A 21972-nucleotide genomic window follows, 5' to 3' on the forward strand; every position below is an offset into this window, starting at 1 on the left:
GTTAAGTCAAATATCTATTTTGTCCTGCAAAATGAGGTTGTGTAAAAAACAATTTTAACATTATAACACAACATGTGCCTAAACAGGCACATGTTTTGCATGCAGTTCACTTACTCGAATGCCTTTCACTTGTGTCTGCTGTAAATAAAATATCAGTGGTAATCTACTGAATTCTATTTAAACAACTTGGAAGACAATATATAAATACCAAGTAACTTTCTTTAACTACTTATTTCTTTCAGCCGGCATATCTTACTTATGGCCTGTACCATGGTTGTGGTTCATTATTTAACATAGTTGGGAATGAAGCAACTACTTCGCAGCTCTCATATAAAGAATGCTGAATGCCCTTCATGCTAATTGCCCCTATTTATGGGAGGCCAGCCACAGCACCTGCTTTGGGACCTCCTGTTTCAGTAATAGTAACTTCTGAAAAAATATGTCAATTCTGTTTAGCAAGAAAAGAAAAGGGGACTCTAAATCCTAACATTTACACAAAAGAAAATGCAACTACGATACAATGATATAACCTATCCATTCCCTCTTTATAGAGCATCTAGCTTATCAAAGCATCTGCTGCCATTCTGTTTCTGTGCTCGCACACCTTAAATGAAGCAGAAACGAATTCTGTGCATTTATGCCTGCTGTGTGTTCCAAATCTACAATGTACAGAAAATACCTTGCACCTAAAGCAAAGTCCAGAATTTAACCCTGAACAGTCGTTTCAAAAGTTCTCTCTATACACACTGGCACAAGAAAACCTGCAAGAATGATGAACAAAGATTGCACTGGTGCACTTCACTGCACCTAATGACAAAAAAATATCATGCAACATCAGTGTTGATGCAGATTCATGGTTTCCCATGCATATAAAACTACGAAGCTGCCAAGGAATGAAACAAATGCTTTGAAAACAGTTAACAGTTATCATTATCAAGAACCACTCGACATCGAAGGTTTAGCCACTATTAAGAAAATTTGTTTTTAAATTACCAACTTTCACTGATTTGAAGAATGGCTAGGATCAAGTCCAACACTGCCAATGAACCCATCATGACTGGCTTACCATATCTGATCATGAATGCAATAATATCCTATTGCTTTAACCTCTTAGTAGAAACAAATATTGTTCAGAATTAAACATGGACTATAAACAGGCTTCCCCTTATGAGTAAATGCTGAAAACAACATAAAATGTACATTACCATTAAAAAAAACTGCTTTAGAAAGAAATGGCTAAGGTTGAAGTGGCTTTCAAATCGTTTCATGCATTTCTTTTTTTAATATGTTCACTCTCCCTCCCAATGATTGGCATACAACGCACCAAAAATTGGTAGATATACAGATTATGCACTCGGCTTTCTTTTTCAATAAAAGCAGCAGAACTTCTCACAACTTTTGCATCCTTAATTTTCATAGTGATGCCTGTTTACTTATAAAATTGTCAACAGAACACATGGTTCTAGCTATTAGCTATTTTTACACTACAGTGATTAGTGTTCAGAGTTTCAATTTCAAAATCTTTTATTACATTAAAGCTGTATAGCATTTGCACTTATTCGTTTCTTGACAGCTAATAGCAACAAGTTAGATATCAGCAGCCATTATTTTTATGTCAAGAAAAAAAAAAAAGCCCACAAAGAAAATTGTTTAACTCCAGGTGGTACCAATGAGTTTAGCAAGTGTTATGCTTAAAGCTACACCGGAATTATATTGGGTCATAAAACAAGATGTATGTAGCAGCCATGAGGTAACTGCACAGGCTTATTCGTAATTAGTTCCCAATCTTAAATTCAGCATTTTTTGAAATTAGGTATAAGTAAAGCACTTGCCAATGTGCATAGTATAAGCATGTGCAACCAAATATATGTGAATCTATGAACACAGAAGTATAATGTCAACTCCACATTCAAACTCAATATTGTTAATAAAACTCTGCATGCATCTGAATAAAAAATTGTTTCTGAAGCACTACCACAATAGTGGTCACAGATACAGAAAGGAAAAACAGGGAAAATGACATTTTCTGTTTTCCACTAAGTGTACATTTGCACTTACGTAACGAAAGAATAATTAGTTCCTTTAGGCCCACGCAGTAAAAATTAATCCTAATCCCCCCCCCCCTACTTTCCCATCCTCCAACATGGCATCTCCTCTCACGTGTAGCTTTGGGGCACAATTCATCTATTAAGAGTATTTGTAAGCTAAGATGCATGCAACACTTGATACAAGTGCCACATGAGCAGCCCAAGAAAAAAAAAAAAAAACTTGGCGAAAGGAAACACGCAAGTGCACTTTTCATTAGTTCTACCGCTGTCAGGACACTCAACAGTAGACTACAAAATTTACTACAAACTAGACTACAAAATTAAAATTAAAAATGGTCACTTTTGTGTTCAACACATACAAGCTACTAGTAATTTTTTAATTATGGTGTGGGTTGCTTGAACACCGCATAAAGTGCGCTTTTCTACACTCCCTAGTTGTCGAAATTGGAAAGCACGAGAACTGAAGGCAAATGTTAATAAAAAGCAACAATAAAAGCTAGCTGCTACATTTTTCCAACATTCCTACAAAACTGCAGCTTTGTGCCCCAAGGTAAATACAATTTTTAAAAATGCCGCAAAAGCAGAAACTTTCCAATCCTGAGTTGCATATTTATCAATCACACTTCTCTAAGGACAGCTGTCTTGAAATTACAGTGCTCAAGACTTTGTATGCTGTATTTAAACTAAACAAGGCATACCCTCAAGAAATTCCAACTCTCTGTGAGCAAGTATAAAAAATATGAAATGCCATCAGGTCATGTATACCAAGACACACATGCACTTACCTAAACTTGCCCACGAATAATATGGATTAATACAAAATTTCCTTAAAGCTGATGACTGCTACAGAACTAGCACCAAAAGAGAAAGCCCACACCCATTTTGTTGCACACTTTAACGTATTTCTAGAAAAATTGTAACTCGGAATGTGCAATGTAAATGCAATGCTGTAGTACAGAAAATGTAAATACGCATTTGCCTTTCGCAATAGTAGTTCGACTAAACGATCCTACGCAGCTTGTGGCCACAAACGAGCTGAGCGGGCATTGGCAGCAACAGCGCGACAAGATTATCGGCCGATACGAGTACATTTTATCAGTTGAACTAGCAAAGATTGTCGAAGTCCTTGCACTTTCATACATTTGTTCATACACATCTACGTTGACGGTGCATTACAGCTCGCTTAGGCACCTTTACGGGCGGCTAACAGCAAGGTACAAGGCTCCGAAAATTAGTGAGTGTATAAATGTACAAAGATGAACAGAACAGGAGAATACGCCAACTTGACCAAACGTGCTATTATCAAAATATGACACATTAGTGAACAACGAGCACTGGTTGATGAGCACAAACCGCTGCACGTTGGCTAACAATCGGGGCCCGATAATGGCATATGAGCGAAACGCGAGCAACCAGGTTTACAGCGTTTTACATTACGTTATAGATATGTGAGTCAAGTGTGGCAAACCACTACAAAAAGATGGTCCTTTCACTTCTCCACCAACAAGATAGGGGCCAGCACATGACTGCCAGCTGAGAACTGTAGAGTTCCTACTGCCACACGGAAAATATGCAAAGTTGCTGAAAAAAGAGCAGTTAATATCAAGGCGCGATTGCTTGAACCCGCTGGCTTCAGAAAGATCGCTCTACCTCGGTATATGGGGACAAAATGAACCGAGCAAGACAGAGCAACAGTACGGCTTAGCGCGGCTCGCTCAACGAGGGTTCATACTGCAGCCCCAGGTTTATTTCGATGTCGCTATAGTAGGCCCAATTACACATGCACAGATTCAATCAGTCAAACAAACGGACCATGCGCCGGCTGGAATGCCTCCAAAGCGAGTAAATATGTCAGGTGTTCCCCGACGTGATCCAGCAGCCAAGCGAAGAGAGCGACGCGAAGCCGTCCGGCATTCTTGCTTCCTAGCAGTGCATAAACCGCAGCACGCGTCCACGTCAAGGCACGAATCGGCACAGCATTCACAGCGGTCAACCTTTGATTAGTGTTAAGCCTAACGAGATCATTAGCAAGCTTGAGCTCGTTCAAAGCCGACCAGCGTCCGCGGACCTTTCCCGCTATCGCTCGATACCCCGACACTGACAACGAAGACTCCACGGGAGTTCACACTGACATTTCGTCAAAGCGGTCCCGGCCGCCCCTCCTCACCTTTCTCCTAGGCCAAGTGCTCACGAGCGACGAATACAAGACGCAGATACAGCGCAATTATTTTCATAAATGCACGAGAACAATGACCACAAGTTTTCTTTGAACGCCATTTTAGGCCCATCTTCAGCTACCCAATTCATGATCACTTTGGCCGAATGATAATCGGCTCGGACTTACTCTCCAATTAAACCTAGATACCGAGCAATATCGACCAATCGAGAGTGCTCGGTCTACACAGGCATAGATAGCGAAACAAATGAAACACTTACCTTCGTAATGCTAGTGAAACAAACTACATTCGCAGGCGATTTTTGTGAAGTTTGAGTCGCTTTGGTCGCTTACATTGTACATCTTGCTAGGACTAGCACGCCATGTTCCGCCGTCTCTGATTGGTCGACACAGAAATACTATAGAATGATTTTGTTTGCGGAAGTATCGTATTCGAGTTAAAAGCACTGCAAACTCACATTTGAAGGCTTGTCGGTCTTAGTTATTGAGAATGACGCGCACAAATCACATAATGAACGCAGGAAACCAGTAAATGACAATTGTCATTTATTGGTGATCGCCCAATGAAAGACAAGCTCACACGACGGTCGCAAGCAAAGAGTTATGTTTTTCTTTCTATCCCCGGCATTGCGGCCAATGAGAGGTCGAAGATTTTCATAAACTCCCGGATGTAATGTGCCCCAAAACACTGCTTCCCAAGAAGAACACTAGGGATCCCTGTCGTAGCGGCGACGCGATGAGCACGGCCGGTGCGCACCTGGCGTCGAAGGCGGTTTGAAACATAAAAAAAATGCATCTGCGACGAGGCCAGCGAGAAAGCCTGTCGGCGTTTGATTGTCGTCCATTAGCGCCGTCACATCGCGAAGCCTGGCAGGTCTGATCTGGGCCATTGCGAGCTCTGTTGCAAGCGTTCTCTTTCATTTGAATGTCACTGTGTGTCAGGCGTCTGCTATTCGGTTTTCGAGAGCGATTAACAGGCGCCTGCTGAGAGGCGAACTTGCGATTTGAGAAATTTGTACTCGAGACAGCAGCACGCTAATAAATATTGCTTTGTATCTTTTTCCTTGACTGTTGTGTAACTGATCTTGGTTGACAAAGGGCACAGAAAAACCATAAAGACGTGTCCGGTCACCTAGTTGTGTCGCGCTGTTAAACCTAAATTTTTACGGAGGTACCAGCCCAACTGAACACGCTAACAACTGTTTCCAGTATGAAAATTTTGATTTTGGATGCCGGATTTCATCGGCTAGAAATTGAAGAGCCGAGGTTCCCTGCCTATAGTGCGACTAATCGCATGACTCGTCCTAGCTGGGCATTTTCTTAGTCGGCTACGCGTTATTTTAGCTTTTCGCGTCATTCCTTTTATGTCGAAACTTCTTGGTTGCTGTTTTTTTTTTTTTTTTTTTTTTGCCACACTAAAATTTTTGCTGTGCCATCCAGTAAAAAGCAAAAAGCCTTTCAGTAAAACCGTCAATATAATTCTGCAAAGTCAGTGCTTATGATTTAGAAAAAGTGCAACAATTGCTGTATCTTATATTTATTGTAGTAAGCAAGAAATGCCCAGATCCAGATCTATGACAGTAGTGCCTCATGCACTACTGTGATCTGTACCGTAAAATTGATATTACCAAAATTTCATATCCTGTGTGCAAACGGTGTGGACAACATGACAGATGCAAGATTACCTGAACTTATGCATATGAGGTTCTGCATTTCTGGAGTCGCGCTAATCCACATGCTTGTGCACTCAGAAAACCATCCAAGTTATGCAATTTCAGGGCCGCACCTTGAGGTAAGGAAACCGGGTGCATTTCATAACCTCTTCCGTATAATCAGCTGTTTATCAAAGCCAGCTTGCATTTTATGATAATGAAGAAAGCATTAGCATTAACAATTTTTTGTAGTACACGATTATATATATATATATATATATATATATATATATATATATATATGCCTAGGTATGCACACACAAACACATTATGTCCAATTCGGTCAACATGAAATATGTAGGGCTTAGCCATAAAATAACCACCAAAATTTCAAAAAAAGATTACTCTGAAACATTTATTTTGATGATAATCAGTTACCGTTATTGGTATAATACTATATACCAACAGACAAAAATTTCGGCTTAGTGTATTTGCAAAAATTTTCACAGTATGGTCTGTTAATATTTGTCCCAACTTTATCTGTGAGAGTTCGGACTTTCATGAATCTCAGTAGTTAAATGTGCCAAGCAGCAGCAATAGAGATAGAGCATCTTATTTGTGGGCACGTACAGCAGCAGTGGCAACTTGCGACACCTTGAGAGCTGATATTCGTAGCCAAGCAGCTGCTTTGAGATTTCATTGTGAACATAACATATATATTTACAAATTTAAGATTAAAAATGCCGAGAGTTGGATGCTTCTTAGCTCTGAAGCGCTTTATCAAGAGGCAATTTGTAACTTTATAAATAGAAAGGTATGTGCCAAAACAATTCTTTTAGCCTGAAGACATTATTCAAGACAATAACATGTTTCTATTTTGCTACACACAGTGCAACATTTACAGCTGCACTGAAAATGTTGCCGTTGCACTGAGCCTTTGTAGATGTTTGCTTACACATTTCATCACTAGTGTTTTCTGGTCCTTCACAGTCCTTTACAGCTCGCACAGGCTAGTGCCAGGGCTATTGCTATTGTCGTGGCTAAGGCCTGGCACAAACATTAAAGTGTTTGTGAGTGCTGATCACACGCGATTCTCAAGGAGAAATGCTGAGGAAGCATTCATTGCAGCAGCGTAGCATAAAGCACATGAGAGATAGGCTATTGCAGTTCCAGAAGGCCTTACTTTGACAGTGTGGCTGTGGGCAGTTGAGTGGTGGCCAGAAGTCACAAATGAAACACATGAATAGTTGGATACACTTTTATTAATATGTACAGTACCATCTGTATTAATGTACAAAACAACACCTCACTGCGACTAACAGATTTCCAGCCTGCAACCACTTGTGCCCCCCTTTTCTTTTTCTTCAATGACATCAGGTCCAGACGTCACAGCACAGCAAGCTACACAGCTACTTCCCACACGTGTACAAAGGTAATGTGAAACCAGCCACATTACGCAATGGGACTTCAAACATGAAATGCACCAGGAAGGTGGGCCTCATGGAGAGTCATAGGTATCAAAAAATAATAACAAAGGCTAGCACTTCAGAATTGCACAGAATGTTTGCTTACGCTCTTACACTTTTGCAGAAGGAATGATTCCAATTGCACTGAGATCGAAGTAACATTCTGACTAGGAACACTGAACTCTCCAAATTTGTGGGGGCAGCAAATGAAGCTAGATTTACCAGGAACTGGGTTTAAGCAGACTCTCTTGCGGTGTGAAGCCCTAGTTGAGGCTGCCCTAAAAACAGCATATAAATTCGGAGTGCTTTCATACATTCTCACCAGTTGCACAATATTGTGGTTCATTTGCCAGCTTGCTTTGTGTGTGTGTATGTTTTTGTGAAGTAAACAGAAGTATGCAGGTGCAACACAAAACTAGGCAGCAACAGGCCTTGTGCAAAGCTCACTTCAATAAGTATAATCCATTCACACCAACAAAAACTGCAGTGTTTCATTCCTGTTAAGCACAAATGTGTCTTCTGCCTCCAGTGATCAACAAATTACTTGCCACTTGTGTAAGTCTTCCCCATACTGTTCACACACTGGAAATGTAGCCATTAAAAGATCTACACCTGCAAAGACTGTACAAAGATGCAACCATTATAAAAGTCCAGTCTGAAGCCATAAATGCAGTACAAGTAGTGTGCCGGGCTATGTTCCATGCACTGGTAATATCGCGGGCGAGTATGCTTCAAGTATCCAACACTGCACTCAGAGAAGAAAAGATTTACTACACACCATGCTCTCTCCTCACACCTCACAGAAATACTCCTATGTGAGGTGCTTGCAGTCTTTGGCACACTCATCGAAATTAAATTCATCAAAATAATGGTCACTTATTTCCACAACTGGTAGCATTTGTACAACCAGCGTGATACAATGCCTTTCCAGCCTTCTTTTACCAACCAAAGTAAAGAAGTCCCTGCTCAGTCCAGCTAATGAATGTCAGACAGATGAACAGCTAAACGTATGAATAACCAAATACATGCCTGCAGCCATACACATCACTCCCTTTTGGAGCTCAAACATAAAATCCTTGCATTCACAGGTAAAAAGTAAGCAATGCACTGCCAGATGCATGAACCAATACAAAGATCTAGAACCGAATTCCATGCAAGTGTTTGGGAGTGCTTCAAAGATGCAAGTGTTCAAAGTTCAGGACCTCGCACATGGGTCGCAAGTGTGTTACTTAAAAGTGACACTTGTAGTCGTTGCATGCCAATATTTAAAGTTGTAGGAAGTGCAGTGAAGTGATATCAATTCCTTGATATCAAGTAGTCAGCGGTAGCTTGCCACCAAACAATGCCAAAAATTATTGTAGGTATGTCTGGTTGTGCCAACTCTACGACCAGGATACAGCCAAGATAAAACCGAGAGAGCTGAACGCCCCTTAAAAATGTAGTTAAACCCCCATAATCTACACAGTCTTTACTACACCTGCCTTCCTTCTTGATGTGCTGCACATATTTGAATACAATAAATTAAAAAAAAAATGTCTGGCTATGCCACTCTTCACATAGATGTCAAGCAGAGTACATTCTAATTTACCACTCACTTATCACAAAACCCACTGGAGTCTCAAAACTTGTGACCAGAAACAATCTATGCACTTGGTTTCCACAACAGCTAAGGTCACATGAAAAATGAGAGGCAGTTTGAAAGTAGCACTGGCCTATTACACCATTGTGAATGAAAACTATGGGAACAAAGTTTGACTCCTTGAATAGCCACAATGTTCCGTACCTCACGTATCCGTAGTTTTTTAACGTCAGCTTTCTTAATTTCTCACACGCACTACCTTTAAGTTTTCTACACTAATATTTTATGTCAAGAGCGAGTTTCCACTCAAAAAGAAGTTGGGCATGGACATGATACTTGCTCTTTTTATTGGCATTAGCACTGGCAAGAAAAGTGAACTTATGCCAAACATGCTTGTGATATGAACACAACACAATATTAATTGAAAAGCTTGATATTCACTCACCTAAAATAATTTCTTTTTTTAAGTTGTGGCATCTAACGATCAATGTTAATGCAAAATATAAATCTCACAGAATGTGAAGTACCATGCTTCTACCAAACATTCACAAACTTGGTTCCACTGCCAACTATACTGCTATTCACTATACTGCTCTGAAAGTGAGTGAGCATGCATGCAACAGCACCAGTGAACAGCAAATCTGGCTGCACAATGATGGTCACCCAAACTGTTCAAAGAATGATAAGAGCACCACGTGTGATTTTACTTTTGTGCATGGTGTCAAGCTTGTCCATCATTGTAACAAAAATGACAAATAGAAGCATTCTTTCAGCGTGGTTCTTGCTTTCAGAATGAATTGACAATGGGGCAAAGCCACAACGAAATCGAAGCATAAAATATCAATGAAGCTTCCTTGCTGAATAAAATCTATAATTAACTAGCACAGATCAAGATGCGTGCTCGAGCAGTAGTGAGAGAGCAGCTCTTTGCATCAAACCACAGTAACATGGAAGCAGATATTTGGCTCCACTGAATTGTCTACAATAACATGAGAACACTGCCATGGAGTTTGTGCGTTTGTGTGGTGGCCTGAACATTGCAGAAGCATACCCAAGCTGTCTCTGAAATTTCCAATGCACGTCTGCTGGCAATGCCTGCTATGGGAAGACGTGTATGAAATATTAGAGTAGAACTTGCAATGTGCTGAACAGCGCTTTGCTGTGCTGCATAAAACGGAAGACACAAGGCTACAAGCTCTATTGTTCAGCTAAGATCGATAGACCACAAAACCACAAGTATGTATAAAGCAATATTCTAGAGCAGCCAACTACTGGTAACAAAAATAGATACTTCATTACACACAGTGCAATAAAAATTTGTTCCGTTTTATTTCTTTTAAGCCTAATGTCAAGTTTAGCTGATGTGAGGATCAATGTGTATCTTAATTGTTACAAAACTATCTTGAGAAAGCATGGCTTACTTGCAAAATATATAGGTCGTATCATAAATGTAGACTCGCTGATCTGCACATTGCCGCCCAAGATTTTTTTTAGTCATGCTAGGCTTCCCCATAAATATGCTCTTTAACAATATTAATTCTAAGAACACATCAAAGGAAATGCAGTTCGTTGAAAATGCCAATGTAACATTTATTGGCACAAAATTCATCCTTTCTCACCTTACCCTGTTTGCAACTGCGTTTGGGAACAATGCTTCAGCTGTAAGAAACTTGTGATGCAAATATGTCTTTTTTGTTTTACTGAAACACAGAACACCCTGTTTTGTGTGTTTGCTATTATATACATATACGTACATATATATATATAGTGTGTGTGTGTGTGTGTGTGTGTGTGTGTGTGTGTGTGTGTGTGTGTGTGTGTGTGTGTGTGTGTGTGTGTGTGTGTGTGTGTGTGTGTGTGTGTGTGTGTGTAAAAAGGTAAACATGAGACTAACAATAGTAAGAATTCTACTACTAAGATATAAATTCAATGCAGTGCACTCAGCTTACTGCAACAAACTTTAGCATTACGCAAATTTCAATAAACCCGATTTTAAAAGCATACTACTATATTTTAGAAAGTGCTGCAACATCAGTGTGCTACGCTTTTGCAAGTAATGTGTCTGCCACTAAATCGTGGGCTTCCAAGATGCAACTTGAGCATGTACAGACAGGGCCACCCAGGTTACCTCTTAGCCTGCATAACAACCACCTTCAGGTCATTGGCTAAGTGTGACACATCAACAATACTGTCCACCATTTCCTGCACAGCTGCCACAGATGGAAACTGCAAGGCTGCTTTCTTAGTGCTATTGATGAGCATCTTCAAAGCTTCACACAGGTTACTTGAGCACTGCAAAACTTTGTTCTTAATGTCCACGTTCACAATATTTCGATACACTGTGTCCCCCATGTACACAAGCTTATGAGCACTGATCACGACAAATTTACTGTGTCCAATGAACACCTTTGGAGGCTGGTTGTTCTCAATAGTAGCCAAGAAGGCATCAATGGCATTAGTCAGAAATAGAATGTGGGTGTCAATCTGGGCACCATAAAAGTTGAGGATCTGAAGGTCATTTTGGTCCAAGCCAGGCATACCAGAGAGAGCTTGTGGTTCTTGCACTATGCCTTCAACAATGAGCTGCGACTGCTGCAACAATTTGTCAAAAGACTGGCTCAGCTCAGCCGGCAGTGCAGCCTTGATCTCCTCATTCTCACGCTCCACCGATGCCTTGGATTCAAGGTTCACATAGTCGTAATCGCTGGCCCACTGGTCATCCTCTTTCCTTGGCGGCACTGGTAAGGGCCTCTCCTGCGAGGTCCTCCCGGACTCACTGATGAGGGGGGACTTCTTGAAGATGAGCGTCGAGTTCCCCTGTATGGTGGATGCCACTTGCTGGATATCCTCTGTCAGCCCCCGGGCACATGCAATCAGCTGGTCCAGCTCATCAGGGCCAGCTTCTCGGGACATACACAGCTGCCAACCTTTGTCATCCAAGACCTGGGTAGTTGCCACTACCACCTGATGCGAGTCCAACAATGGCTTCGTCAGTCGGGCCAACTTTTGATACAGCTTTCTGTCCTCTACATGGGAAGCATTGGCAAGGGCACCTTGCGCAAAGTTGAGAAACTCTTTCAAAGAAGTTCGTAGCTTGTGGCAGCTCGTCTTGATGTCATAGAGTCGACTCTCTGCAGTAACGCTTTCCTGTCGCTTCAGTGTGGAATGAGTGAGTGAGAACAGCTTCCCAATTGCACTTGTCAACTCTTGCTGGACTTTAACCAGAACCTCGAGAGCTGCATCACGCTCTAGGTGGAGCTCCTTGAGGTCTCCAACGGTCTCATAATCACGTGAACCACGTGAGTCGCTACTAGATGAGGAGTGTCGCCTGGAAGCATCAGTTTCATCCATCATCGGCGGTGGAAGCGGGGCATCACGTGTTACCTGCAGCATAGATAAAGCAGAGAAACAAGGACATGCACAGTGGTGAGCTTTCAGAATTGCCACACAAGCAGATCCAGACCATAGCTACTGTAAAAATCTAAGAAATTAAGAAGCTGTGCCTTTTCTCACAAACTGTGTACCTTCAAACTCAAGAGCACGCAAAGGCATACATACCCCTATGCTCAACTACATGTACCTTATGCAAAGTTAAGATCAGAAATATACAAATTAAAAAAAAAAACTTTCATGAAACAAAAGTTAAAGCATTTAAGTGCGTTCTTTCCTTTGGCTTGGTTGACCAAACCAGCGAAAAATATATAGCTTCCATAACATTGCACAAAGCCATGGATACATATGGCAAGAAGCAACTAAAGCTTACATACAGTGTGGTCCACTGTTAAGAGGAACACTCTTATGTGCGGGTCTCACATTACAGGCGCTCTACCTGCAGGTGTTGCCTGTAGCTATGTCAATGCACTGCACAGGTGTGTAGAAAAGTTCTGGCACCACCAAGTCACCTGCTGCAAACCTGTGCAATTGTACACTTGCCAGAGGGAAAAATTTAGACGTGCTCTGCACTCGTGTGGTCCCTTTAACAGTGGGCAACACTGTAAACATCGTGATGAAACTTCGGTACAGATTTGAACTGCTGACACCCGATTGATCAAAACATGTATAGTTTTTGAAGTGAATCAATAATCAACCTATTGCACATATTGTAACGGAGTGATAAACACATATGAAGAAGAAAAAAAGAAAAAGCTCCTTTCTAAAAGCTAACAGGTGCCCATGTCTTAATATGATTAATGAAAGAGAGCTGAACTTCTGTCACTGATCTCTTAACAATTGTAAGGCAGTTGCAGCACTGATCTACGTTGCCTTGCCAATGCACATTTTCAATAGAATTTTCTCAATGAAAGTTGTAAGCGGGTATGCAGTCAATTGTAATTCTGCTTTAAAGATATTGCCAGCAAGTGTTTCTCTGACAGATAGTATTGTCGAACAAATGTAAACGATGTTACGAGTGATACAATGGAACAATGATACAACAGAACAAAGGATTGATGGAACAATAGCACAATATGTAACAATGATACAATGGTCATAATGTACATGCAAATGACAAAATATTTCTAGACAACTCTGCTGGAACTATTTGGAATGTTAAACAATACAAAACATTTCTCTAGCGCAGAAAATGACATCTGTATTTTCTGCTGCAATTATAAGCCAATAAGCCTAGCAATAACTCTTATAAGCCTAGCAATAACTACTGGACCCTCATGAGAGCAAGTAAAAAAAAAAAAAGCTAAAAAAATACTCTGTGAACAAGAACTTGAACTGAGTAAATGCATTTAAATACCCAGAATCAACGCACTATATGAAGACAGCAAGGGATAGTAAGGGTAACACAATTAAAGCTGTTCGAATTGGGAAATTTTCTAACTGAATTTCTAATTTAACTTTTAATTTCTAAATTAATATTCAAGAAAAATGACTTTCAAATATCAAACACCAAATACTTTCTCATTTCAGAGCAAAGTAAAATAAAAGGTTGCATCGAGTCAATTTGGAAAAAAAAAAAGATTATTCACTACATTATTTCATACATGTAATACCGTTCACACCTGGACATCCGAATAATTGAACAGCTTGTAGATGAGAAACAAATGAAAGCTGATCACATTTGGTGTACCATGACAATGACACTAATGAAACAAATAAATCAGTACTTTGCCAGGTGCACCTAAATATTTTGTAAGTTGAAGGAGCCAAGTTTAATAGTACTAGTACTATCCAGCACCATATTTCACTTTAAATGGACGCAAACATGGCCAGAGTGGCCAAATAAAAATGCCTAAATCGAGAAACCAATCTCTTAAGTTGCCTAAAAGTGTGTCATCTTTATTGAATGACTAGAAACTATTTTGGAGAAGTGAGCTGTGCCATGCATTCGCTCAGGAACCGGTGCCTTTGCACAGAAACCACGGCTCTCCTGCAGCAGAATCATTCCGAACAGTCCTCACCTGCATCAGTTTTCCTTCCTCTAGACTCCAGTGCATTTCGCAGACTTTGCCACCAATGGTGGCACCTTTTTCTCCACTAATATTTGAACCAGGAATGCAACAGTGACTGATGTGCACTGATTCTTTTTTTTTTTTTAATAGCTTTGGTTATATCTATTGAATGTAATATCTTAACAGTTGGGCTTGGTACATCTTGGTAAAATGTGTGTGTGCATGCATGTGAGTGTGCTTGCATTTGTTTTACCATTTTTAACTTGAGTTGTGTCTTTCTGATTGTACGTGCCATTTGCAATCATGTACTCACACCTCTGCTATAGTGCCTAGCTTCTGCCAGTACAGACCTTTCCAACGACAGCTCCCTATGCGTCATTATACTATAGTGCCTCGCTACTGCCAGAACAGACCTTTCCAATGACAGCTCCCTGGGCGTCACTTTGATGCCCTCTTTGGAATGCTGTGAGCCTGTGTGAGCACCTGCTCAAAACCACATCACAGCGGTAGCACATGCTCTTTGTACCCACGTGCAACAGTCCAGAAAGGGGTTTCTTTTACCCTGATCGAGAAGTCTATACCACCGTAAATACATTTTTGAAACCTTCATTATGCTTCGTTTAAGCACTAACCTGAGGAGGAACATCGTACACGCCTTCCATGCAGACTGTCTGTGTTGTAGGGGCCCTTTTGGGAGGTGTGTCATAGAATGGTGCAGGTGCATTGTTGGTTGGCACATCATAAAATTGCAAAAGGGTCATGCCATGGCCGGGGGGTGGAGGCACAGCACCGAGGTTTCCACGGGGACTTTGAGTTCTGCTGGGAGGTGCATCAATAACACGTCGAGAACTGCTGGTTGGGATGTCGTACATTTCATGGCCTTGCTCCAAGCTGGATCTGTTAGACCCTGAACCCAAGAGGAAAGCAGGAGCAGAAAATAAGCATTACTTTTGGAACACTGAAACCCAATCAATGCACATGCTGACACTCTTCTATAGTATGGAAGACCTATCTCATGATGAACCAAAAAAGAAGAGGCCTTTCCCCTCGTTCTGACATCAGTTTGTGCTAAGGAAAAATGTTGCTGTACAACTTGCATAATGTCCCAAAGCAATGCAGAGGGTATGAGAGGCATGATGCCTCTCATACCCTCTGCATTGCTTTGGGACATTATGCAAGTTGTACAGCAACATTTTTCCTTAGGTAGAGTGCTCCAGATTTACTAAGAACACCTTGTGTTCTTTAATGCATACACAAGGTACAGTATGCAAGTGTTCTGGCATTTTGCACTTGCCAAAATGCAGTCACAACCTCCAGGAATCAAACCCACGACCTTTTGCACAGCAGCAGAATGCCGTAGCCACTGAGTGGAGTATATTAAGTTTCTTGTCAGCCACTTAAACTAAAGAGAAACAGTAAATCAGTTTAGACTTGTGAAATATTGTTTCAAAACTGTATTTCGTTACTTCAGATGTCAATTACTAGCAGGGAAAACGAAGACCAACGTTATGTTTGTCGAATTTTGCACCAGTACCACAGTAGTGCTACACACGCGCGACGTCACGGGCTAGCTGCCAGACCATATGCGATCATGCGAGCCACCTATAAGCCGGGCTAAAGGTATATAGCAAGTTATATAAAACTTGCTAGGTACAGTCTTTAGCTCATTTAGAATGTAATGTATTCCTCCTTTATCGATAAAGAATTAACTAGACCAGAGGAGATGCTATCAAAATCCGTGACATCATAGGAAGCAGGCGCAGGCACTTCAAAGGGGCACTGCCACCAATTTTTAGATTTTGCATATTTTCTGACTTACCAAACCTCCACTTACAGTTAGAATGTCCTTTTCAATATTATAGCCATAATTCACTAATATAGCTCAACTTAGTGTCCCTCTTTGGTGTCCCTTTCAGAAAGTGAACACTTTGCAAGGAAAATATGTTATAATATTGTTTGTTTAGCTCTTTCAAGTGGTATACACTCTACATCACTAGCCATTATTCACATGAATGTAAAATTTCACTCTGATACGCAAGGCAGCCTTTAAAATTAACGCTACACAACAATCTACTCAAAATGGCAGGTCTTCCTCAGATATCAGGCAGCGGCTAAGACGTTCATGGGTCCAGGCACAGGTGTACGAAAGCTGCAGTTGCCCCACCTCCTTTCCTCACTACTACCATATGCCACCCCACTCCTTTGCTTTTGTTTTGACCTCTCTCACATATTCCACCTTCCTGTTCCACCTGCTGCTTTACCCTCGCATATAAAATTTGTATATGGACAGCAACATAAAAATAAAATGCAAATAAAATGTGAGGTGCTATTCTGTGGAGTTGCTAAAGAGACACTAGAGAGAAAAAATAAGTTGAGCTGCATTAGTTCATTGCTCTTCAATAATACCCAAAAAATCCACTCTTACCATGAGAGGGGGCTTGGTAAGTCAGAAAAGATGCAAAAACTAAGGACAGCTCGCAACGCCGCATTGAAGTTCCAGCATCAGCTAGCCGGGACAAGTGAATTTTGACAGTGTCTTCTCAGGTCTAGCTAATATTCTTTCAGTAAAGATGACTACGTTGTATTGTAAGACTAGGCTTGGCAAGTTTCGGGAACTTTTGTGGCGCCCATAAAGGCCCAAATACTGCAAGACATTTTCAAATCCATGACGTCACATTGATGTACTGAAACTTTAACCTATTACCACAAAATTAACAAAAATATTGCTTTGATGAAATACTTTATCAATTTGTACGAATTTACTGTTTCTCTTTAGTGTCCCACCAATATAATTCAACATCTGTAAGTGTTATTTTTGTCTATTAGTGCCAAGTACCAAATAAACACCCATCTTTTTTTTTTCCCATCGGTCTGTTGCACAGTTAACAAAAATCAAAAGAACATAAAAAAAAATTTACAACTCCAACACTCGCTTGTCTTCCACTTTCAGTAAGAAGTGAGGTTGACTGTCAAGTGTACCTCTTTCTATTTGCTCACACTGTCACTAAACATTGCACACACATGCTCAACATTGTGCTTCCATGTGAAGGAATGGCTTGTAGGCCAGAAAGCTCAAAGGTTGTGTTCATTACTCTAACTCTAGAAAATGGCTACTCCATTCCCAAAGGTATGAATGGCGGGCCATTTAATGTATTCTAATGTATAAAGGAAAATTTTCACCATAGTTAGCAAAGTCTGCATGATCGACGGCTGAATATAACTTATCAGTTGTTTCATACAATAAGCACAATAAATCCTGGAAATTATAGGACAGGCGTTGAAGCACGGGCTCCCAATTATTTAAATCCTACCGAAATATATGAAGCAAGGTGTTTGTGCAGCAGGGCTAAACAGTGCTGCATTCAATACCTGAAACTGCAGCAAATGCTAAATTAAGCAATAAAGTCGCAAGGAAAACATCAAATTTTGTTTGTAGTGCACAAATGATAAAAACAATTTAATTACAAGCATAATTAAATGCTGAATTACAGGTAAAAATAGGAGCACTGCCCTTTTAAATTAATTCACATTCACTCTACAAAATGTGTGTTAAGAAATAGGAGGGAGTGGCAAGAGAACAAGAAAAGGAGGCATGGTGGGGGTGACACACCGAGAAGCCACCCCTGGAAGCAGGAAACCGAGTGACACCACTGAGTGGAAGTAATTAAACAAGTTGCGTTGAAGAGCTCCGACCAAAAAGGCCAACAGTCGCTCAACCAAGAAAGGTACTATAACTTTCTTGGTTTGGGAATGCACCAGAAAATTCACCCAATGCTTTCCCTGGTTTCAATGGCCATTTATCTACTTTTGTAGCTTCATGCTGCTTACATGATGACAAAGCAGCTCACTAAAAAGCCACATGTATGCCACAAAGAAAGAAGAGAGAAAATACAATCATTTGCACAAGGTCAGAAACGTCATTCAATCACCACGATCAATGCTCACCTCAGACTTAACTGAGCAGGCAACTAGTGCAATTCAAAAAGACAGACCTCCCACCTGCTGTCAAGGCACCCACCCATGCTTCATGAAAGCAATAAGGGAAATTTATGACAGCCTTTCAGCTTTTTAATGTTTTCATCAAACATGGGGCCTTTTGAAACAGCAGGGACAGCGTGCATGGTGTTTGCTATTATAGCACTTTAATGAAATTTGCAAGCTGTTGCCAGCTGACAAGCAGTTCTTCAGGCATGCAGGTGTTCACACATGGACTCTAAGGATTGCCAAGCATGCAGCTACAAAGGGAGCTTGATGCACACATCACAACGGGCGAGGGGACGTACCACACAGACTGGACAAGGACAGCGATGTGTTCAAACTGGACTGACTGCTTGCTGGGGAGACTCCTGCAGAAGAAGAGCTTGTTGAGAGCAGAGAAACGCCACTTGACCGGCCTGAGGTGGGGACATCATAATTGGCTGCCAGCACACAACGGGGAGTGCCACTGTCAAGTGGAACATCATAGACGGAGCAGGGCGCTCCCTTGGTAACTCCTCGGGCAGGTGGCGGTGTGTCATAGGTCCCCACAAGCTCAGAGTTTGGCACATCATAGTCAGCCTTGGGGCGAGGCACATCATAAGATTCAGTGCCTGCATGAGCAAACACAAAGAAATTGTGCTCATGATGGTGTTTAAACAACAGCAGAAACTATAACATGCTTCCCACACTATTCCATTACTGTTAATGCTAAATACTTAAGTCCTCAGATTTGTAAATAAGTTCCCTAGCTACAGCCACATAATAAAGTCGGTATTTATAGGAAAACCCATGTGTCTACATGAAGATTTTTTTTTTAACAAAATATATTTACCACTCCATGCTGCCAAATTAAGCAGGGAAGCTATTTTCGGAAATAGCGTAACATATTATAACATTGTAGTCTTTCTTGATAACAACAAAGTGAACGGCTACCATCAAAAAGCAAAACGAAGTATGTGCTATAAAATTTACAAAATTTTAATCTGCTGCACATACAAAAGCTATGCCAAGTTGCCATTTCAGGCATACATATTCAATCTATTAAACATGATTAAACAGGCGCAGCACACAAGCAGCAACCAACTTGGCACAGCACAAACTGACAAGCAACACAGTGTTTATAGATCCCATTCAGTGACTTTGGTGCTTCCAATTTCACCTGCTTCAGGATCGTGTCTCTATAAACTTGCTTGAAGCAAGTAGCCCGCTTACATCCTTTCATCATCAGAAGACTTCCAACGAAAGGTTCGAGGACTGACAAACAAAGCTTTTCGCGAATAGAATTAATTTTTTGTAAAACTTAACGCAACATCTGTAAAACCATAAAACGAGCCCAAATTCTTAAACTTTACAGAACATTCGGGAGAGTTGGCGATTATGCATCATACGGAAGATGTGGGCTTGGCTCCCACCTGTGGCGAGTTTTCTTCGACTTCCACTTCCTTTTTATTTATTATTTCTACATTTCAATCAAAAAGAACAGTTAATTTCAATGTTGCTTTCCCTGACTTCATTGTCTGTTTGCTTCATGTGGTTGTCACTAACACAAAAATCTAGTTTGCCCTTATTCTTATCGCTCAGTTACTGTTCTGTGAGTTGCCAGAATATGATAGTGGAAACACTGACAGTGAAGGCCACATCTAACTGCGCATGCATATACTATACAGCCAGAAATTACACTCAAGTAGATGAAAAAAGGTTGAAATAGTATATGTGTCAAAATGCTTTATTGTAGAGAAACATTCTACTGGCCCCTCAAGGAAATGCGGGAGAGAAAGTAGATAGTTGGCTTCCAATGACCTGTTCACAAAAGGCATGGTTCCAAAGCAACACTCACCAGCTGTAGTAGATGAAGGAAGCTCTAAGCGAGCATTAACAGAAGGTCGAGGCAAATCGTATGATAAGCTGGAAGGACGTGGTTCGTCGTAAGCCATGTTTGGTAATGTGCGCACTGACTTTCTTCCCTCTTGAGGTGCTGCGAGGTGGAAGAAAAATACAGAGAGCACCAAAGGGCTGTGTTACAATGTATGCATAGTGATTGCATATACCTAACTGATAATATCAGTATGACACAACAAATATGATAAAATCCCTGGAAAACCATGAGAAATGATCAAACTTTAGCTGCACTGTTTCCTGATACAGTCCATAGCCATCAAAACAAATTTTTCTCATCTGTCTGCAAATTTATCTATTCCAGTAGTGAAGAATTCTGTTGGCTGGTGTCTGTATTATTATGGAATTAGCAAATTGTTAAGTTCCATAAAGTCATTTTTTGCGAAAACCTTCTTTTCAAGCTAATTTCTGGTAAGAAAGTGTCATCCCTCCTTTTATATTCATGTCACTTCGATGCTCTAACATCATGAAGCTATTGCAACTTGCTCTTTCCTGCATTCTTGTGTCTTAACCACAGACACACTTTCCACTTTCGCATTTAGTACTTTTAAAAATGTGGGGGCGATGCCATCTGACTCCTAAAAGCTGATTTCTTTTTTCTATAGCTTGAACTCGGAGCAGTCACTGACTCTTTTGAAAGCTGCAAAAGGGTGGGGGCTCTTGAGCACAAAACCTTGCCACCTCGAATGGGTATTTCCAGATAATTTCTCAAAAAAGAAAACAAAAACTATGATGGAAAGCACTGAAAATTATACTATAATATTTATAGCTTCCCCCTGAATTATCCTTATTTGAGGTGAAGACATCTGCAGTTGCAAATATTTAATTGCTACAAAGCTTTGCACTGTAGCATACTTACAAAATTTTATTAGTTGTCCACTGCCTAAATTATTCCTAAACTATTCCTAAAGGATGAAAATCGCATCGATACCTAGCCATAATTAAAGGGCAGGTGTAGCTGCACGCATTTCATGCATTGTGGGTTCACACGCACATATTTTCGTTGTGAAATGCCATACTTACCCGATTCTGATGCACTCAACTGCTGCACACCACTGATCTACTGGAGATCAACGGCGCTGACCTAACGGAGCTAGGGGTGATATAGAGTGAGCATCTCGCTTTCCAAACATTCGATTGTGCTCTCGTTATTTCTTGCGATGGACCAGTGCCACGCTTTCGTCAGTGGTTGTCAGCACGGCAAGGCAGGAGCGCAAATTGAAGATTGCCTACTGAGTGCCATGGGAGCCAAAACAAATGTTGGGAAAGCGAGATATTTGCGCAATCTCACACCATAGCCAAAATAATAGGGAAAGGACCAAAACTGTGCCGCGTTTCGGTGCGTACAACCTATTTTGCACCATCTGCGCATGCATAGGCACCTAGAATGCGAGCTTGCATGCAACGGCAAGCACACGTGCTCCGAGTGCTGCTGTGTAACACCTGCCACCTTCAGTAAATTCCATATATAAGTCGTACCGTTGTACAAGACGCACTGACGAAAATTTTGAAAAAAGATATGTCTTATACACCGGAAAAGATGGTACATGCATTGCACAAATATCACAATAGCAGCTAAAGCAAGATTATGTCTTCCACATAGAAAAACTATGTTTGTCATGTATGTTTTCAATTATATGCATACTGAAATATATGTTTCCACAAGAGTTATTTACTTCCCTGCCCAAAATTTACAAGAGACTAAGAAATAATCTTCATACAGGGGACAAATTTTATAAATGTCTGCTGAATTAATGTGAATAAGATGTTTTATT

The 21972-nt window shown here is 40.8% G+C and overlaps 2 protein-coding genes across 19 annotated transcripts in view; both read right to left on the reverse strand.

Annotated features, from left to right (window-relative positions):
* The window catches only part of LOC119466299 (chromodomain-helicase-DNA-binding protein 7-like), a 554757-nt gene that overhangs the window by 185489 nt on the left and 347296 nt on the right, over positions 1 to 21972 (reverse strand). For 2 of the 16 annotated variants that reach the window (XM_049669884.1, XM_049669867.1), the window contains exon 1: positions 4485 to 4815. The exons of 11 other annotated variants lie outside the window; for them this stretch is intronic. The gene's annotated coding sequence lies outside the window, so the exon portion shown is untranslated. Of the gene's footprint in view, positions 1 to 114; positions 139 to 4215; positions 4402 to 4484; positions 4816 to 21972 lie in introns of those variants that run through there. 3 more of the 16 variants (XM_049669873.1, XM_049669877.1, XM_049669878.1) reach the window with 3 other exon arrangements.
* Positions 7121 to 21972, reverse strand: part of LOC119466310 (breast cancer anti-estrogen resistance protein 1-like) — a 94958-nt gene continuing 80106 nt past the window's right edge. For 2 of the 3 annotated variants that reach the window (XM_037726815.2, XM_037726829.2), the window contains exons 4-7: positions 20139 to 20276; positions 18607 to 18912; positions 14956 to 15230; positions 7121 to 12305 (exon numbers count right to left, since the gene is read on the reverse strand). In XM_037726815.2, coding sequence (XP_037582743.1) covers positions 11046 to 12305; positions 14956 to 15230; positions 18607 to 18912; positions 20139 to 20276 — 1979 coding nt within the window. In that variant the 3' untranslated portion in view covers positions 7121 to 11045. The remainder of the gene's footprint in view (positions 12306 to 14955; positions 15231 to 18606; positions 18913 to 20138; positions 20277 to 21972) is intronic. The other variant, XM_037726822.2, reaches the window with a different exon arrangement.

The sequence above is a fragment of the Dermacentor silvarum genome, chromosome 1 (genome assembly GCF_013339745.2).
Source record: "Dermacentor silvarum isolate Dsil-2018 chromosome 1, BIME_Dsil_1.4, whole genome shotgun sequence".
Classification (NCBI taxonomy): Eukaryota; Metazoa; Arthropoda; class Arachnida; order Ixodida; family Ixodidae; genus Dermacentor; species Dermacentor silvarum.